Genomic DNA, 20,072 nt, shown 5'->3' on the forward strand with positions numbered 1-20,072 from the left:
ATTAAAAGGTATAGTTTTGAGACTACGAGAAAGACAGAGATTTTGTCTTATATACTGTGTAAAGGCACTTTTTTTCACTCATTTCACTCATTCTTACACTGACAAGAAGTGTCTGTCCCTCTCCTAGAGGACAGCTGCCCCTCACCCCATCCTTGAGCCTGTAGGGACGAGATCAGGGCTTAAACATGGGGCTCTTCCTAGGCTTTGCCACTTGCTTGTCTTTTGGAGAAATGTAGATTCAGATTGTCACTGTGAGCACCAAAGCCCTCCTTCCATCCTGGTGGCTCTCAGAGCTGCAGATCAAAGGGAGCGAAGCAACATCTCATGTCGATATCCGTGTTTAGCCGATTGGAAGTGTAGTTTGTGAATGAGTCAGGAAGGAAACTGTCTGCTCTCTTTATTTCCTCTGAAAAAACATTCTTATACTCACAGATAAAACAATGTGTTATTTTTGTATCTGAAATGGATGAATGGATGGTGGAATCAAAGGGCCATCTTTAAATAAACGCAGCCCGTGTTTGGTTTGGAAGCCACACTTGCTGGGTTGTCTGAAGAGGAGAAGGGCCACGTTTGTGGACATGTCAGAGCAAACTGTCCACTTGCTCTTGGCTGAGGAACTGAAGAGGCAGTGAATCTGAAACACTGGAATGGGAACAGCCAATGGCTGCCAGAGCACCCAGCGGGCAGAGGGGAGTGTGCCCTGAAAAGCCTGGGCACACAAGCTGCTGGGCACAGGGGGAACACAGGCTGTCTTGGGCAGCTCTCCTTCGGGGGTCATCCTATCAGCAGAGTGGACAACTTGCCATGAAAGCCTTGCCCTGCTTCTCCTGGGGACCCTTGCCCCCACTTTTAGGGGAGCCAGCAATTTAGCTAGTTGCAGAGAGGCTTCACCGTTTGAAGGGAATGTGTTGAGGAAGCAAGGAGCCTCTTTTACAGTTCATGCTCACTGAAATCTGGGTGTATAACAAGCAAATGAATACAGCAACACGCACTGTCTTAAAGTTGATTCTTGATAACTTAATGTGATCCCTGTTGATGAAAAGGAAAATATCACATTTATTAAGCATTCACTGAACTATTCAGACACTATAACATGGGTATTTCCTTATTAAATTACTGTTTTTCTATCTATCTATCTGTCTATCTATTTATCTCTCTATCTGTCTTTCTGGCTTCGTATTGTATGTTGTGCCCTTTGGGTCACTCTGACTCTGAAGTCATCAGGAATGTTTCCATGAAGTTTAACTGGAATTCCCTTGGCTACTGAGGGAGGTTCAGCCTGGGCTGTGTGGATGACTATAAGAGAAAAGGTGAACATCAGAGGACACTTAGACTCTTGTTACCTCAGACAACCACCAAAGGGGGTTGGAATGGAGTCCTGGAGGTTCCTAGTTCATCCTCAGCTCAAATCAGGATCATCATCAACACCACATCCAGTCAGTGATGGCTTTGTCTGGCCAAGTCATGAAAACTTCCAAGTATTGGAATTCCTCAGCACCTCTGAGCACCCATCGCAGTGCTGCACTGCCATGACCACAGGATCACATGGATTAAGCAGAGTAGGTCACTTTTTTGTAGGGGTGATGGATGCTTTGGGTACAGAAGTGGTGTTGGTGCCCCAGGCATTGCTTTTTCCCTGATTGACACCTGACACAGAACTGTACTTCAGTGTTTAGAGCTGAAATCCTTATGACAGAGCCCATGCCAGTCCAAGGTTTGAGCTTGAGCCTGGAGGGGTCAGTGTGTTAGTCCAGGCTCTTGTCCCCACATGCCTGCATGGTCCTGGTGGCACCTGTCACTGCTGAGAGAGAGAAGCTGCTGCCAGTGGCATCTCTTCCCTCACCCCTCTGTAGCACTGCAGAGACACAGGATGGTGCCGGGGGGCTTTCAGAGGGGCTCTGGGGCAGAAAGGGGGCAGCTGCTTGCTTCAGTGAGTCAGGCAGGTGGGGCAGAGCTGCGCATGGGAGAAAGTCTGTGTCTAATGACATGGCCTGGTGGGTAAAGTTCTGGAAGGGGTGTAAGGGGGAGCCAGAAATCTTGGGCTCTTGGGCAAAGAGAGAGGCTTAGTCTTGCTTACAGCCTCTCCAAACTCTGCTAATCCTAAACTCTTTTCTGAGTGTTCCTGTCTGTTCTGCCTCAAATCAAAGCATTTCCTGCCCAGCTGAGAGGCAGTCAACCAGCTCTGGCTGCAAGGTTTTTAGCAAGACTAGGAATCTGGCATTTGATAACCCTACTCAACCCCAGCCTGGAAAAATGCTTTCTGGTTGCCTGAATTCACTCAGACATTTCAAAGACAGTACCTTTGCATCTCTTCGCTAACTCCTGGGCAGCAAACGTCAGTGATTAGGGATCTGCTGCCTTCCACCCCAGGGCTGGCTGTATAATGCCTCATGGGTTTTCTGAGACCCACCATATGTTACAGCGGCAACAAATGAACCTTCAGCCCATCTAGGTTCTGCTGAATAAATGTCAGAAGCTATTACCATCTGGATGGGTGCTGCTCAGAAGCAAGAGGAGAGTATCCATATGTAAAGGGAAAGCCTGATGCATTGGGCTGTACAATTTATGCCATCACTGTGTCCCATATCTCAATCAAGCCTTTAAAAAATACTTGTGATAAATTAACGCTCCTAGTATTTTGGATAAATAGGTATTTTATATCTCCATTTCTGGTTGCAGTTGTATTTTTCTTGAGTGAGCTTTGTTCTCAAATCTCCAGAATGGACATGCCAGAGGAATCATAGATATAGGGTACAAACACAAATCTGATTATCATCTTTAGAGAGGGAAGATGTTATGCTAGTTAAGCTACAGCTACAGGAAGCAATTCAACCTCTGAACAAAGCTCGGTAGCTTTGCCTAAAACCAGGCAGCAAATCCTGCTGAATTACCTAGTAAGCCCACCAGTGAGACATCAATCATCCCTTTTTCATGTGTCAGGAGTAACACCAAGTTGCTTAGGGTCTGAAACTGCTGCAAGTGCAGTTGACAAAACTACTGTGAAATCATGTTCAGAATGATTTCTCCTTGTCCTCTCATTTTCTGTCTGTGGAGGGTGTATCAGAATAAGAGGCAGAGCATGAGGAGGTTTTTTTGCATTTGCTACCAATCAGATGGAAAACATATTGTGGGAAGTGTGGTATTTTGATACAATCACAGGATCTGCAAAACAGACTGCTCTGAAATCAGTTGATGAGTCCCTAAGTAGCAGTCTGAAGTGAATTTTATTTGTGCTTTTTTTTTTTAAAAAGATCTCTCTATGAGCTCTAATACTCTCCAGATTTCTAATGTTCATGTTTTCTTGCTGCCCTGTTTTCAGTCATTTTTGTTTTTGTTTTTAACTTTCTGTACTTAATTTGTTCCCCGGTTTAGAGAGCTCTCCCAGCTCCCTGCCAGATGGGTCCTGTGAGGTGCTGCTGGGGAAGGAGAGAGTCCCATGTCCCTGTGGGGATCCTGGCCCCATGCTGCTAGTGTGACCTGCAGGAGACCCACGGGCACAGAGCCTGCCAGAACTGCAGGATGAAGGGAGCACTAAGCCCTATGCCAAGGTTTCTGTCCAGTGGGAATGGGGCTCAGGAACCCCGTGCCATGTTTTGCATGAGCTGAGCTCACAGATGCCAGACTGGATCCACCCAGGCTCCTGGAATCCTGCTGGCTGCATCACAAACCTCCAAGGGAGCCTCCAGCTCTCCCCCAGCAAGGTTTTTGGTGAGGGCTGGTGGGTTTCCAGCACTGTTGGGATGGAGCTGAAACCTGTAAGGCTCAGCCATCTGCATGGAAGAGCTCACTGAGCTGGGACAGAGCAGCTGTGTTGCCCAAGGAAAGGCATCAGATGTCCTGGACAGTAAAAACTAAGCAGTGGCACCACAGCATGCTCCAAGTCATACCTGTATTCACTGGTGTCTACACAAACCCTCCCTGGAGCTTCTCCTGCATATTAGCAGCAGCTCTTGCACCATGGCATTGCCCCCAGGGAAGGACCAGCAGAGCTGTCCTCTCCACGCAGACCCCTCCTCTCCCAAGGCTGCTGGGGAGTGAGTGTTTTTGAGACCTCTGCTCCTCTCTTGGATGTGAGCTTGGCCAGATGGGTTTCACTGTTGTGTGTGTGTGGGGGTGAAACTGCATGCACAGGCCCACACACATTCTCACACCAAGAAAATTTGGCTAAAAATACCCTGCAACTGAATTCCCACCTCAAAAATGAATTATTATGTGACTGACCATCCTCAGCCTGCTTTACTTCGCCTCCTGCACCCCAAAGAAGAGCTGACTTTTTACTGAAAAACTTATGGACAGATTGAATGTAATTTTGCCATGTTCAATAAAACAGCTTTGCTGTGGGTATCCTTTTTTTTTTCCAGGTTCTTTGAGCCAGTCCAAACAGAGATTAATACCCCATTGAAAAGAAGCTGGTCCTTCCTAGTATTTTACTTTAATGGCAAAGAAACATAAAGTGCCCTTGCTTTGCAGGTCATTTTTTAAATGGTTTTTTTCCTCTTGATTTTCCCAGGCACATCAGAGAGGTCAAACCTGGAGCTAATAACCCTGACCTGCACCTGTGTGGCTGCAACACTCTTCTGGCTGCTGTTGACCCTCTTCATTCGCAAGCTGAAGAGGGTAAGAATGGACAGGGATATCCTGGTGACACCTGCCTCTCCTTACCAGCCTTTGCTCATGCTAGAAAATCCTTCTCAGGCCACTGGGATTGCTACATTTAGGGAAAAAAAAAAAAAAATCCAATTCACTTACTGCTCACCTTTGTTCCTTGTGCAACCACCAGGCTGCTGGTAGGTGCCCAGGGAACTGTGACTAGCAAGGCTGAGCATGAGTAAGCCAAGAAGCAAAGCCTGGGTGGGAGCAAGAATCCGAGAATCGCAAGCATTTGGGTGCCTGGCTCCCACCAAAGGCATCCCCATTCCCTTACAGGCTGTGAGGCTTTGGCATCTTAATGTCTTTGAAGATCTGAGTGAGTGGTAATGACAGATCTTCACAAAGGGCACTGAGGTCTGGTTTGCACACAATGTCTGCTACAATTACATCACTTCCAAAGTGATATTTTACTGAAGTAATTTTGGTGGTGCAGCCTCTAGAGCAGATGATCCTGCATCAGCATGATAAAGTTAACTGCCTGTGCAGCTGACCCTTCTCGTCCAAGCCTGACTATGATGGTTTAAAGCCCCTTTGTGCTGATAGCACCACATCTGGATTGCATGGTGTGTGGAAGTTAAACCACAGCAGCTCTCATAAGCTGTCCTTCAGTAGTGCAGAAAGATCTCAGAGCAACTTGGAGGAGCAGATGTATTTGAGGGAAGGGAGATATTGGGGCCATGGGGGGCACTGCAGGACATGAGAGGAGGAATGGCTGCTTGACCCCCTCCCCTGACTCCCACACCACTGAAGTGCTGAGCACCAGCTGCCCCCAGCCCGAGAGGTACCACAGCGCGGTGCCACCAGGGTCAGCTCACAGCCACCATGGCTGGGCATGTTCCAGCTGGCCAAGCTCCGTGATGACTGCTAAAGGTTGATTGCAACCCACCAAATCATCTTACCTCAACCTGCTTTCAGGCCTGACTGTATTTGAGGTTTTACACTAAGGACTTCTATTGACTGATAGGAATGCAGGACCAGACCTCGAAACCAGGGCGGCATAGCAGCAGTCACTCTGCCTGCCTTCCTACTGACACAAACTTTTGTAAGGAGAAATGCAGGGGAGTTCGGAGAGAAAGAAAAGTAGATGTGAGCTGAAGCAGTGGAGAAACTTTGTAGCTATAGAGAAATTACAAAGCAAGTGAGACCAGTTCTGACTGCTCACCAGTAATGATGAAGCAATTCATAACATGCCTGCAAAACCTTGGAAAAACGTAACTTTTTTTAAAAGGAGTAAAGGGTTGCAGATTTTTTTTTTTCTTATTACACCAAAACTTGGCATTCTTTTGTTAGATTATTAAAAGATAACAAAAAAAACACATTGTTGCTGTAGAACAAGGAACATTAATTAGATGACTTGTGAAGGCTCCTTTTCAGATGAGCCTTTCCAGCTAGTGTTCATCTATGTTTATGGTCTTCTCTGTGTTTCTATTATAAACTTGCATTTTCAAGGATTTATGTCTGGAATTGACTCTAAATTAAATTTCATATACAAATTATGTTGCCACAGCAGGAAAAAATACTTTTATTCTCTCTGAGAGCATTTTCTTAAAGTCTGTCTATTACGCAAAAACGAATGATATAGTTAACAATTCTTCCTCATTCAAAATGTTGTTTCAAATCTCTAATGAGGCCAAAGATTTGGTTTTCAGAGCATCTGAATGAAGAATCATAGGAAGCTCTCTGCACCTTCCCACTCCCCTGTTGCTTTTTCTGGGATAGATCAATTTAAAAACTCTTGTAAAGTGACTGGTAAGAGCAGTCCGGTACACACATCTCTACCAAGAACTCTTCTTTTTGGAGGACCACACACGCTTCACTTTCTATCCATATCCCACTCATTTATGTCCTGCCCAGGGGCAGTGGATGGTTTGGAGCCAGGCTTTATGTCTCCTGAATTTTCCCCAAGCATGCTATCAGCGTAATCGTTCTTGGGACTAACCTTGTGTACTTGGGAGGGTGAAAGGCAACTAAAAGAGCAGCTATTAGCTTCTGTCATTCTAGTCAAGTTATGTTTGTAACTAAAGCATACACAGCTTTTTAAACAGAGGCCCGGAAAAGCATGTATTAGGAACATATTTCCAGGCTGTAGAAGAAGAAAGCTGAAAGTCACAGGGAGCAATTAAAGCAACAACAAAAGAATATGTAGATCTGTCTGTGTGTTTGTGTATGTGCCCATGTGCTGTTTCCGTGAGTTTAGGAGAAGCAACATGAAGAGTCTCAGTTCAACAGATTTTCCATAAATTCCAACTGATAGCCAGGAAATTGGAACAAACAGTAGACCTTTTATATAGGTATGTAAAACAGGTATATAAAATACATATAGATATAAATAGGTATGTATAATTTTATATATGTATATATAAATATATAGAGAAATAGAACTGCTCCTGTGTCAAGTCCAGTGGATTGCAGTGGCAATCTAGGTTCTCTTTGAAGGAAAATATGTTTCAAAATGGATGGACTGCAGAAGACTTTGAGATTAGGTCCACCTTCCTTTACATTTCTCATGTAAAGTGGATGATTTATTGGATGGTAGAAACTGAACTTCTGGCAAATTCATTCAAAATTCTGTGTTGTAAACTGTGTGTTTGTGTCTGGCTGTTTATGAATTCCTCCAAACTCAAATATTTTCAGTAAATTTTTCAGAAATGATACCAAAGAAATAAAAAATTCTGAATATTTGTAAACAGTTTCTGAAATGGATAACATCTAGTCTCTTGATGACTAGTCTTGCACAACTTCTAACCACATACAATCTATCTTTGCCAGGTATATGGAAAAAATAAACACTGGCAGTTGAACTCCATTTGTTGCGTATGGCCATTTCTTGCTTTGCGCAGTCATGAAGGAAAGTTATTTTTATCAGCAATGTTTAGTCATTTGCTGAAACTATTTCTCTTGACTGTGCAAAGGGCCCATATCATAGCACCATAAGTTAATATAGATGCACACAGATTTCATTGAAGAAACCGATATGTCACATATGAGCAAAGCTAAAGGACAGAGTTTCTTTTATATAAAAAGTCTTGCAATATTTAAAAAAGCCAGAGTACTTACTCAAACCATCTATTGGACTATAAAACACACAGCCCCATGGACAGAATTGACTTGAAAACCTTGATCCAAACAGGAAGATGCTGACAGATATCGTTAACCTCTTTTACATTTTTTTATATTCTTTGTTTTCTAGCCTTATTCCTCTGAAATGAAGACCAATCATTACCTGTCAATCATAATGGATCCTGATGAAGTCCCCTTAGATGAGCAATGTGAACGTCTGCCTTATGATGCCAGCAAGTGGGAGATTGCAAGGGAAAGGCTTAAACTAGGTAATGTTGGCATGTTTCATGCTGGGTTTGCAGTGATTGAATGAGATGTACTTGAACAGATAAGGAGGAGAGGGGGTGTGTTTTAGACATGCCGCCCAATGTACTGCCAGGTTCAGTGTAAACTATTCCATACCACGTACCCTGGTTTGTGACTGACAGCATTTAGGACTGACTGTGTCTAGCTGAGTTTACAGGTGTATATTTTTGACTCCATGTAAGGGAACCAAAATACAGAAAATAGTGCTGCACTCTATTTTTTGCAGACTGATTTACTTAAAGCACAACATAAAAACAGGGCAATCAAAGGCTTCCCAATCAGACTGCTGACTTGGATGATTCTCTCTCTAGATTCGGGAGCCTGACCTTTGGCATTTACTGTAATTTTCTTCCCTTGTAACCTGGTTATGTGCTAATCTGGCAAAAAACCTATGGAGAAATGGGTACTCACAGTCCACCCTCTACCCCTCCCTGTTTCCCTCTTTCCTCTTCTCACCAGCACACTCTCCACGTTTTCCTTCTGTGCTGCTGATTTATAAACATTCCTGTTCATGCACTGCAAATGCAAGAATGTGACACTTTAGTCCACACATAAATAAATACCTTCAGAAACTTTGAACCTGTAGCTAGCTCGCCTACAGATACCTCAGTGAAAGACGTGGGTTTGGGAGCATTCCTTATGTGCTTAGCCTAGTGTGGGGCTGACAAGGGGGGGCAGGAGGGTAAGCACTAGGTTTTGAAGTTGAGGAATCCCTCTGGAAACCACACAGGTTTTAATAAGAGGGTCAGCCTTAGAATATCAGTGATCTCAGCCTGCTCCTATAGTGCTGTTTGTTCTTTCAGCATTAAATTTGTCCTATGGCAAGGGCTAAAAAACCCCTTCATTTTAGCTAGGAGCTGTAGCGTATTCCTTCTGTCCTTGGGGGATCAGGGACAGAGAGTGATTAAAACATGCATATAATTAGGATCACACTTAATTCTCTTACAATAAGTCACAAGGTGACCAGATGTGGATAAGCACAGCTGAAATACATTGCTAGCAATTATAATTGTCATACACAATTCTGGGAATGCTGAAACATAACCTTCTGCTGGAGTGTCTTCAATCTTCAAATAGTGTTCTTGCAATGATGGAATAAGAACTTCATACGCAGACAATGTGATCACTGGTTTATGTGATGCTTTATTTGTATATAAACCCCATGGAAAGAATCAAGCAGAAGTAGGCTGTAAACACCAAGGAAAACCCCATGTTTTGTAGGGTTGATGTTTGGAGTCTGGAGGTGAGGAATGGTGACCAGAGAATGAGTTAAAAGTGGAAGAGCTGGTGTAAACAAATAAAGAATGCCAACAATGAACCAGATTCAGAGAAGCTGGGTATGTGCAGTATGCTCGATTAGCTCAGTGGAAGTCCTGCTTACATGGCAGTTGGCTCAGTCTTTGAGTAACCTTGGCAGCCTCCAAGGGTTAGTGTCTCACAAACATCAAATGCGCTTCTATGTTTTTTAAAAAATATTTTCACTTAGAAATGCAACCCCTTCCAGCATCAGATATGTCTGTTTTTCTCTTTCCACCTACTTATCCTTCAGGATATGTACTTATTATAACATTTGCAAGTAAGTGTCTCCTTTCAGCCCGCATGTCCTTCTCTGTGCATTCGTCCAACACACATACATGCAGCCCACGGCTGTGATGCAATGCTTATATAACAGGACTCCCCCGTCATCTGTAAGAGCTACAGATGTTACAGGAAATTTCATATGGACACCACTGAAGTCACGATAATTAACATTCAGTGTACATTAGTCTGACTGAGAGCAAAATGTCATCTTTTCTTTAGGCAGAAAAACACAGGTGCTATAAATCACTGTCGGTGTGGATGGCGATAACGTTGCAGTCCAACATAAGTGTTGGCTGAGCTATCATGTATTTCTCACCTAAATCTTGGCCTTGACCTTCCTAATCTATGAGAGGTCACACACTGCTGATGCTGTGGTGCAAGACCCGGAGGGAGTGTTGCCACATGTCTCGGGTGCTACGTCAAACACACCAGTGTTAGATGTTTTCCTGAACCCTGCTCCCCCCTGTGCTCTGCAAGCTCATAGCACTGGCACCCAGCAGAACCCTTTCTGTTCTCCTTCATGTGCAGAGCTGTAGTACATAACACAATGGAAAATATGAAGCCATATAGGGGAAAACCCAGATCATTCAAACTGCAGCAGAGGACCTGAAAAGAAAACATGGCTTTGGGCCTCTGCCTTCTGGCATATAAGGAGAGTGGTATCTGCAAGAGCTGTTTGCTGATGCCCTGGTCCAGCAGCTCATATGCTTGAAGCACCTTGCTAAAATGGGACTAAAATGGAAACCTCCTGATCCAAGACTCCTTAACTGAGGGCTATGTTCACTTTAATAGGTTCTGAATTGCCCCAGGAAACCAAAGTCAAGTGCAGAATATTTAAGTAGAGCATTTTGATTCCTTGGTCTGGTTATAGATGCTGCAACATGTCACACCTGAGCATTACCCCAAATAGGGCCACTGTAGCTGCTTGAGGACTGTGACAAGATGACTGCTCAAATGGTTGGGTAACTTAATATTCCTCTGTTTGATCACGTTATTTAATAATTTTGTAATTACCTTTTGTGTCAACATCAGGGGCTTTTGCAAATGCAATCTGTTAGTATCATAGACACAATGCACATACTAAACTGTTGAGTTCGATATGTGCTGTGAGAAGTTAAAGCATCCCTATTCTGCACTAACATTTAGTGTGGTACAAACAATAGGAGAGCAACAAAGGCTAATACATCAAGTCTTATTACAGTTTCCCGTTAAATCACAATCGTTGTTTAGAGAAGGAAGTGTTGTTTCCAGTGCTCATTCTCCTTTATGAAAGGTTAGCAGCTTTGTGTAGCTTTATGAGCTAACTGGTACGTTTTCCAAGAGGTGACTAAGTAGGTTATCTTCATGTGGGAAGTGAGTTAACAGTGATGGAAACAGATTAAAGCTATGGATTAAACAAAGGTACGATGGGTTTTACAGGACCTCAAACTGCAACTTCATCTTGTAGAAACCACCAACAGTCAATATATTAAAGACTAAGAACATCAATTCACTGAGAAAAACGAGACCTTAATGTTAATGTTCCATCCCTTATACATCTGATATATGCAGTAACTGAAAAAGGGGACTGTAGAATTTCAAAGATATACACTGATTCACTTGTATTTTTGTGTCAGACTCTAAACCCTTCACACACCAAGGCTCAGTCTGTTGATGCTTTTCATCATCCAAATTAAGTTCTTTACGTTGTTGTTTTTTGGTGGTTTTTGTTTTGTTTTGTTTTCTGTAAAAAAGGCAATGCTTCTGCATGTCTAGGGGAGAAATAAATTTATGGGGTTGTTTTTGGTTTAGTGTATTCCACTTAATGTTTCCATAGTTTTGATAACATATGCTGTTTGCTTCTACTGACAGACATACTGAGAATTCCAGTTTAGAAATGGGATACACATATAAAAGGTAGTACCTATTTAATTTAATTTAGAACTGACATCAGCTCTTTGTCTCTGAGTGTGTGGGTGGGATTAATCTCTCCTGTAGCTTTAGGCATCAACAAGGTAGATGTGCAAGTGAGAGCTAGTTAAACAAATGCTCACCACAGAAAAAGGAAATGGTTCTATGGAAATGGCTGTGTCACAAGTGCCTATCTGAGAAATAAATATATGGTACATGTTTTGCTTTACTTTTGTATGAAAAGCTGGCCTTCATTTTCTGCTCTTCTCCTCTACATCACAAAGTCTTCTGCTATGCTCTTGCTTGCCACCTAGATGTCTTAGTTCTGCTGAAGGGGAAGCACAAATACAATCTGAAAATAGTTACTTGGAAATAGAATTTATTGCTAGCTGATAAGCTGACAAGATCTCTCAGATCAGAACTCTGCCAGCCACTCGAGAAGGGCAGAGGCAGCCAGGCCTGTCTGCGTGAGCACATTGTCAAAGAGGCCGTCAATACTCCCTGCTTCAAACAGTAATAAATCACAAAGGAGGCTGTAAAGATCATAAGATTGGCATAAAATGTCATGAATTCTAGAAAACTTGCAAAGGTACCCTTGGAGCCTTACCTGGTTCTGAATATGAACGATGAGGATGTTTTGCTTCTACTGCTGGAGAATTTTTTTATGCCCACTGATTTCTCTCTGGGTGCGTCTCCTGGTGTCTCTTTAGTAGCAGCATGATGGTGATACCACAGCACAGATGTCTACCCCTGGATACCTGAAAGCATCAAACCCACCATGAACAAACTCATCATTCGTCAGTCCAAGTCCTCTCTCGCCGAATCCCCCTAGACCTCATTTTGCAAATGTGAAGGTCTCATTTGCACAGATTTGCAGCTTCTCACCGCTCCATGATCTCAACATACAACAATAGTCTTGCTAGGGAGGAGCATCATGGGGTTGTTCACGTATTACAGGGGTTGCAATGCAAAGTTGCTGCTGCCTTCCTGGAATGAAGATAATTTTAAGGCACCTCATTCGAGAAGAAGAATTTCATTTGCAAAAATTACCAAAGTCTGTGTCAAGCTGCATCTCAGTGTGTGTGTGAGTTTAAGCTACGACCCTGTGTTATTGTGGGCTTGAGTGGCAGTGTCCCAGGCTGCTGCATTGTGCAGTGTGCTCAGGGAAAAAAAAAAAAGACTAAATCTTTCTTTCTGCTGGCAGAGCTAGACTGAAAAAAATGTATCAGAATCCAGTATACATCCACTGAATGGCTGTATTCATTTAGCATCATTTTCAATCATATCACTTATTCCCTACAATGACTCAGTCTTCTGGTTTGTCTGCTTACTGTAAAAACAATCAAACAAACAAAGACTCATTGTAAAGCACACTTTTCAATTCATTGTCTATGAAGTCATTTGTTGATAGGATTACTTTTTAACTAGAATGTACCTCTCCAATTTATTTTCTTTACAGGGAAGTCTCTTGGACATGGAGCTTTTGGAAAGGTGGTACAAGCATCTGCTTTTGGAATTAAGAAATCACCGACATGCAGAATAGTTGCTGTGAAAATGCTGAAAGGTATCTTGCTGCAAGGCTGGGATGTAAAGAATAAAAGAGTCACTTTTGTAGGATCAGAAGGGACAATAGCATTTCCTGCATACCCTACCTTGTACCATTATGCTAGACTGATCCTGTACCAAACACTACAAGTGAAATTCATCTGATGCATAAGGCATCCACCTTTATGTGAAGAAACTCAGAAGATTTCATATTTTCCTTGATCATTAGTTCCAATTTACTTTCAATGATTAATCATCCCGTTGTTAAAAACAGGTGTCTTATTTATAATTTGCATCTGCCTGAATTTCACTTCTCATTCTAACCTTCTCTGTATAGATTAGATAATGATTTTTCTTCATGAAGGCCCTTTTATTAAACTGAACAGATTGAGCTGTTTAAATCTTGAGGTGTTGTACAGGTGGGTCCTCACTGAAGTGTCTGGAGTCTCATCTTGTGGAGTTTAAGATGCTGACACCCCGGTTGTGCCAACATTCTTCATACACCAGTGCTCTTCCCAAAGTGAAATCATCCCCCAGCTATTCACTGCCACTTTTCTCATTGGAACAGAAGGGACAACGACCCTCATCAATGTGAAGAGGGTGCTTGGGAAATTATCAGGCAGGACAATATTCACTAGTAGCCTGCAGCAGTTGTGGCTGAATTCCCTAACCCAGAGTCATGGTGGCATCCCTTCCTCTGTATTCATTCTGTGTTCAGTTTTCCCTTGTTTGTGTATGTAAGGATCATATTAGGTTTGTGGGGGTTTTGTTGGTGATGAGTTTTTTGTTTGTTTTGTTCTGTTTGGGTTTTTTGTTTGGTTGGTTTGGGTGTTTTGTTTGCTTGGGTTTTTTGTTGGTTGGTTAGTTGGTTGGTGTGGGGTGTTTATTTGTTGTTTTGGTTTGGGGTTTTTTGCATTGCCCTGGGAGCTTATGCTGAACTGCTTAGCAGTCTTAATCCTTGAATCCATTTCAGTGTCATCCTCTGCCAGATCACATCCCCTTGTTCTGCCAGTAAGACTTGGATCCCTGATGTTCTCAGCTGGCTCTGTTCAGGCAGAGTTGGACTACAACCCTCTTACCCAGTAGCTCCACAGCTGCTTACCTGCTTATCATTTATCAGGAGATCTGTACATGTTACTTCCAGCCCTTGGAGGGGCATGTGTGATCCTCTCAAACCTACAGTCTGTCCCTGCAACACTCAACCTGAAATAGCTTCTATTTCTTGCCAACAATGTTGGCAGCCATACACTGTGTAGGATGTGACCTCTTGATATTGTCCTCAATAAGCTTGCTCTACAATGTAATGCTAAATGCTTTCCCAGGGGGTGGTACATGCTACTGTGACATCCAGGATCATCCTCAAGACAGGAATTTGCAGCTGAGAGGGTTGCAAACCTTCCTCCTCTCTCTTGTTCCAGAAACACAGAAATATCCTGTTGGCCAGCACCAAAACAACAACTACCCTGCAGCAAGCATGTCTGGAATATGGGAGGAAGCTAAAGCTTTGGTCCCTGTCCAGACCTTCTCTGCAGCAGTGGGCCAATAGCCACCTGTGTCACTGGTTTCAGTGGATGCCTATCACCTGGGTCACCACCTTACCTGTGGTTAACTGAGCTGTTTTGCCAAAATACAAACATATGTGCTGGCAGAGTGGTCTGATAGATTCAACATTTCTTCATGTACATCAGCAGGATTCTCGTGCCAGCCAGCACCACTAAGGCAACAGGGTTTACTCCTGGAATAGGCAGGAGCAGACAGCAGTTACAAGACGTCTTCATGGTGGGATTCATGTGCAGAGTATATGTTTGTAGCAGAGTTAGTCACTCAATTTCCCTTTGTTTTCAGTGGTGAGAAACAACAATTCATCCCATCCAAAGGCAGACCCCTGCACACGATGAGCTGAGAGCTTGTTTAGCTCTGATGACTATGAAGAGAGACTGTGGTGACTAGATCTTCTCTAGGCATCTTCACTGTGGGCACTCAAAGTGAGGGAAGATATGCCCTGTTCCTTGTGTCCTCACAAAGTTCCTTATCCAGGAACTTTGCAGTCATTCATGGGCTTTGTCCACACAGAATTCCCATGAGGTAGAGGGAAAGTGTTACCACCTATACAGATGAATAGTGGGTCACTGAGTAGATGACAAATTTTGTGTGGAGCCGCCAAGAAAATCTATTTAAACCAAGACCTTTAAGATCTAGCTCTAGGTTCTTTCCACTGGAATGTTCTTACTCTTGGTGTCACTAAAGTGAAAAAATCCTTTTGAGTCTACACAAAGCAATATGTTTTTTCTTAACAAAAAAAAATTCTGCAGAAAAAAATTGCTCAGAGGGAATGAAAAGTTTCACGCAACACTAAATTGAATTTGGGCTTAGTTGTGGGATTTCTTATATCATTACTATTACTATTATAATGAATATTGATCATAACCAGTAATGGTAAGATGCAGTCACCTAATTTTAACCATTTAAAATTTACTTCCCTGATCTATCTTAATAATCCAGACCTCCTCTATAACAGACAGAATCAAACAATCAACACCAAAGGGTGATTCATGTCTTCCCTACTCAGATGGGTAAAGCTGATGGCTGTATCAGCCTCTGGAAATGCATTGCTCTTGTCACTGACTTCTTGAGATGTTGATTAGTTCAGGCTAGTACATAACCCTTAGACCTGAAGTTGGGTCAGCTGAAGCCTACTCTAGATGGAGTTAATTATAGCTTTGAAATCCCTTTTTATTTGTTCTTTCATTTTTTGGCTGAAACGACAAAACTATTCATGTGAAAAAAATTTCTCTCAGTTCTAAATATAACAAACTCTACTGGGAGGAAGTTGAGTGCCTAATTCTTTTTATGGGTTTTATTGCAAGTAAGAGGATGCTGAGCAGGGACAAATAGACAAAAAACATCAACACATGAAGTACATCCAGTAATGGAGGTTATTTCAATTAAAAGTGATGATCAGTGGTAAAGCTCAGCGGGACCCATTCTTCACCATTTCATATTGACTTTATTTTGCATTTACAGAAGGGGCCACAGCAAGTGAGTACAAAGCACTGATGACTGAGCTGAAAATCCTGATCCACATTGGTCATCATCTGAATATTGTGAATTTGCTGGGAGCATGCACGAAAAATGGAGGTAAAAAATTCTACACCGCACTGAAAATAGGTTTGGATCACCTTCCAGTAATGATCAGTTGGCCATGTTGTTTTTTGTCCAGAGGTCAAGTTACTAACTTGAAATATTTGAGGTTGTCCTGTGGCTGGTGAAAAAAAGAGGAAGAGAAAAAGAGATTTTTAGTCATTTAGTGAAGTGATTAAACATTTTATCTACTTAAACTTTCCTTTAGTGTTAACTTGGACAGTGTGAATTTAGGACCATGCCACTTGTTGTCCTTTATCTCCCTCTCTTCACTGCTCAAGCACAGGTTAAACACAATTTGGAAAGGCTGTCAACAAGGGATATTGTCCGCTGTAAAATCCTTCACAATATTCCACTAAGAAAATCACAGGGCCAGTATGAGTGATTGTTTGTTTTAGATATGTCACTTCTTTTAGTTCAACAAGCGTGGGCTGCAGGACTCCAGTCTGAATGCAGACTGCCCAAAGAGGAAAGAGGGTCCCTCAAGACCCAGGTTCATGACCCGGTTTTCAAAAATTAGGCCCTCCCTGATTTCCAGAGACAGTGGTGGTTTGCTAACATCCAGTGTCCTTCAAGCAGCCTTCTACTGCATTAAGACATTTTTAGTTAGTCTGGACTCCAGTTACAGCTATGGGACAGAAACACTACTCTTCTTCTCAGAACTGATGGCCCCTTATATTGCTTTATGCTACTCAAAATGCACTTTCATTTTGCCCAGGGCCTCTGATGGTGATTGTTGAATACTGCAAATATGGGAATTTATCAAACTACCTGAAGAGCAAGAGGAATCTTTTCTGCCTCAACAGGGTAAGGAGAGAGATGCCTCTGGTAGGGTTCATCTTACCTAACATGTCAGTAATGTAGATGTCAGCCTCTGACTTAGTGTCCTTAGACTGTCTCCTACCAGAGGGGAAAAATGGCTTTTGGGTGCAGTTCACCTGATGCATTTTAATGTCTGGTGTGGGATGTGCTGTGACAAGAAAGGGCTCATTTCTCTCCCCTGACTGCAAAGGAGAATGCTGTAATTCATATGGAGGTATCTACAATGAGAGGAAGTGAATTCCATCCAAAGTGTCCCCACATGCTCTCGCCCTGCTGCTGACAAACCCATTCCTGCTGAGCTTGGGGTCACTTCAGAGGCTGGTGTCAGCGAAGCCAAGGGAAGTGGTTTTGCCCACTGATTTCAGTACCGCTGGGAACACAACCGAGATAATGCCATTAAAGCTCATGTTCCAAGACACCCTAATGTTCAAAGATTTGCAAGTAATCTGCTTATTGTGTGAGGAGAAGGGCTATCAAGAGGAAAAGAGATTAAAGTCTTGTCCTCACATCCCACAACTCTCTGAATCAAATCCACAGGGTGTTTCTTATTACAAACCTGAAGCCAAATGTGCCAACTATATCCCTGCTTGTGCACTTTCAGCAAAATCTCCCAAAGGATTAGGGGATCTGAAGTGGGATTTCAGAGCCTGGACTCAGAAAGGCAGTCCTCAAAACTCCCACTCAGCTGTGACAAAAGCTCAGCAGCATCTCAGGGTTTTTTCAGAAGGGCTCTATAGGAGGGCACGCTAGGCAGGACCTCCACGTCCAAAGAGTTTTGGCTGAGTGTCTGTTCCCAAGGCCATCCATGTTGGACTCTGCATGAAACACAATAGCTGCCTCCTCCAATGTGTGGTTGTTGGGGTAGGAGGCTCAGCAGGGAGCATGGCCATGTGGGGTCCACCGTGGGGACAGTCACCTACATCATGCCCCAGTGAGGAGCCTGCCCAGACTCAGTGCTCTGGAACCCCTGGGAACGGTGCCCAGGTAGGAAGGAGGGAGCCTGGCTCTGCAGCAGCATGTGCAGGAGAGAGACATGGCCACAGGACAAGAGGAAAGAGGAGATGGGGCAAGAGCATGGCCAGGTGGCTAGGCTGTTCACCAGGGAAACATTTTCCACACAGTGTTGCATGTGTCCCATTAAACTGTCACTGAATGTAACCTGAAAGCATTGGATAAAGGCATTAGGGAAGACAGGCATTCACTTCCAAAAGCAGCTGTATTTCAAACACAAATGCCCTTGCTTCTTGTTGGAAGGGCTTATAGCCCCACACCAGGCACTGTGCAGGGACATAGAGGCAGGTGCTTTAAGCAGCCTGGGACAAAAACCTGATGCTTTATTTTGAGAGGGCTGGGACACCCGCACTGTGGGCACATCCTTCTCAACTCATCCCACCATGTTCCTTCTCTGGCTACTGGAGAAAAATAGGCCCTTTCAGATGTCTTGTTTCAGGCTGAGATGAGCCACAGACCAGAGGATGTGTCTATCCATGGACCCTGCAAATCCTCACCACATCAGAGTCAGTCCACCACCTGGGTGGGACCAGAATGATGTGCTGGTTCTCCCAAGCCACCATATTTCTGGCCTCTGTGGATGGCAACCTTGTTGGAGCGCAGGCCTACCACCAACTCCTGTGTGTCACAGTGGCACTGGACATGTGGACCCATGGGAGAGGTGGTTCCACGTGCCATGGCCTCAGTGGTCTCAAGTTGCTCCAGGGGAGGTTTAGATTGGATATTTGGAAAAATTTCTTCATGGAAAGGGTTGTGAGGCTTTGGAACAGGCTGTCCAGGGAAGTGATTGAGTCACCATCCCTGGAGGTGTTTAAAAGACATGTAGATGAGGTTCTTAGGAACACGGTTTAGTGCCAGTGTTAGGTTAATGGTTGGACTTCATGACCTTGTGGGTCTCTTCCAACCAAAATTATTCTATGATTCTATGGACTACCATCTTCTCCTGATGGAAAGGCAACAGAAGTTCCTCTTCCACCCCCTCCATTGCTCTGATGTAGCACATCTTCTCTGTTTGAAGGACTCCTGTCTGCAAGGAGAACCAGTGAAAGAGAAAAAGGATATTGAGCCAGTGGAAGGCAAAAAACAAAGGCTGGCCAGTGTCACCAGCAGTGAGAGCTTCGCAAGCTCTGGGTTCCAGGAAGATAAAAGTCTGAGTGATGTGGAGGAGGACGAGGAGGGTAGGTATTAATTCCTTCCTGTCCCTACACGGTCTGTGATATTTTTACAACATACTGTGCATCCCTGACATTTTTTTCCTCATTTATCACCCTAATAAACATCCGTGGGAGACGCTCACAGACACTCACAGACACTCATGTCCAGAGGGTAGAAGATTTAAAAAAAGATTATTTCCAGCATTACTAAATCTGACAGGAAAATGCGTGATTGTTTTCTTCTGACTGTTCCTTATCTTTGGGGAAAACACAGCAGTGTCCAAAGCATAGGGTATAAAGCAAGCATTATTTTTGTTTCCAGTGACAGTGGATTGACCTTCAACTACTACTCTCTGAAGACTGAATTTATGGGAGTAATAGGGGGAGAAATAACTGCCTGTGAGCTAACTTAGCAACAAACCGTGTTTTCCACTTTTGCAGATGCTGATGAGCTCTACAAGTTGCCGCTCACGATGGAGGACCTGATCTCTTACAGCTTTCAGGTGGCCAGAGGCATGGAGTTCCTTTCCTCAAGAAAGGTGAGTTGTGCACTGGGGATTTTTCCCTGCAGAAGGATGGGATTCAGAGGTGAAATCATGTCTATGTTTTAGTGACACCTTCCTTGGGAGAGCTCCCAACGGAAGAGTCGTTTTCCTCTTGGTGTTATAAATACAACAGTGTGTTTATCCAAATCTCCATAGTCCATAAACACAGGATCATGGCTGAAGGCAGCAGGTCAAGCTCATTCATTCAGGGGAGATCTTTTGGGTGTGGTGTGGTTTTCTTTTTAATTCATTTCAACATATATTATGCAGGGAGCTCCAAATGAACCAGCGCTTTCCCTGCAAATGTCAAGGTTCTTAAGAATTTAATACTTTTTGGACTTGCGAGGTTTTTTTTTGTTTAAGAACT

The 20,072-nt window shown here is 43.4% G+C and overlaps 3 protein-coding genes across 5 annotated transcripts in view; 1 reads left to right on the forward strand and 2 right to left on the reverse strand.

Moving 5' to 3' along the window:
• The window catches only part of POMP (proteasome maturation protein), a 138,661-nt gene extending 128,740 nt beyond the window's left edge, over window positions 1-9,921 (reverse strand). Inside the window, exon 1 of the mRNA XM_082043230.1 lies at window positions 9,918-9,921. Within this exon, the coding sequence (XP_081899356.1) occupies window positions 9,918-9,919 (2 nt within the window). The 5' untranslated portion in view covers window positions 9,920-9,921. The remainder of the gene's footprint in view (window positions 1-9,917) is intronic.
• Window positions 1-20,072, forward strand: part of FLT1 (fms related receptor tyrosine kinase 1) — a 118,135-nt gene that overhangs the window by 83,463 nt on the left and 14,600 nt on the right. For both annotated transcript variants that reach the window (XM_082043209.1, XM_082043210.1), the window contains 7 exons: window positions 4,511-4,617; window positions 7,841-7,979; window positions 12,947-13,051; window positions 16,057-16,170; window positions 16,892-16,980; window positions 19,025-19,184; window positions 19,602-19,699. In XM_082043209.1, the coding sequence (XP_081899335.1) occupies window positions 4,511-4,617; window positions 7,841-7,979; window positions 12,947-13,051; window positions 16,057-16,170; window positions 16,892-16,980; window positions 19,025-19,184; window positions 19,602-19,699 (812 nt within the window). The remainder of the gene's footprint in view (window positions 1-4,510; window positions 4,618-7,840; window positions 7,980-12,946; window positions 13,052-16,056; window positions 16,171-16,891; window positions 16,981-19,024; window positions 19,185-19,601; window positions 19,700-20,072) is intronic.
• PAN3 (poly(A) specific ribonuclease subunit PAN3) overlaps window positions 16,164-20,072 on the reverse strand; it is a 103,251-nt gene continuing 99,342 nt past the window's right edge. The window contains exons 20-21 of one of the 2 annotated variants that reach the window (XM_082043213.1): window positions 18,941-19,033; window positions 16,164-16,294 (exon numbers count right to left, since the gene is read on the reverse strand). In XM_082043213.1, the coding sequence (XP_081899339.1) occupies window positions 16,256-16,294; window positions 18,941-19,033 (132 nt within the window). In that variant the 3' untranslated portion in view covers window positions 16,164-16,255. The remainder of the gene's footprint in view (window positions 16,295-18,940; window positions 19,034-20,072) is intronic. The other variant, XM_082043216.1, reaches the window with a different exon arrangement.

The sequence above is a fragment of the Streptopelia decaocto genome (genome assembly GCF_964273445.1).
Source record: "Streptopelia decaocto genome assembly, chromosome: 1".
Lineage (NCBI taxonomy): Eukaryota > Metazoa > Chordata > Aves > Columbiformes > Columbidae > Streptopelia > Streptopelia decaocto.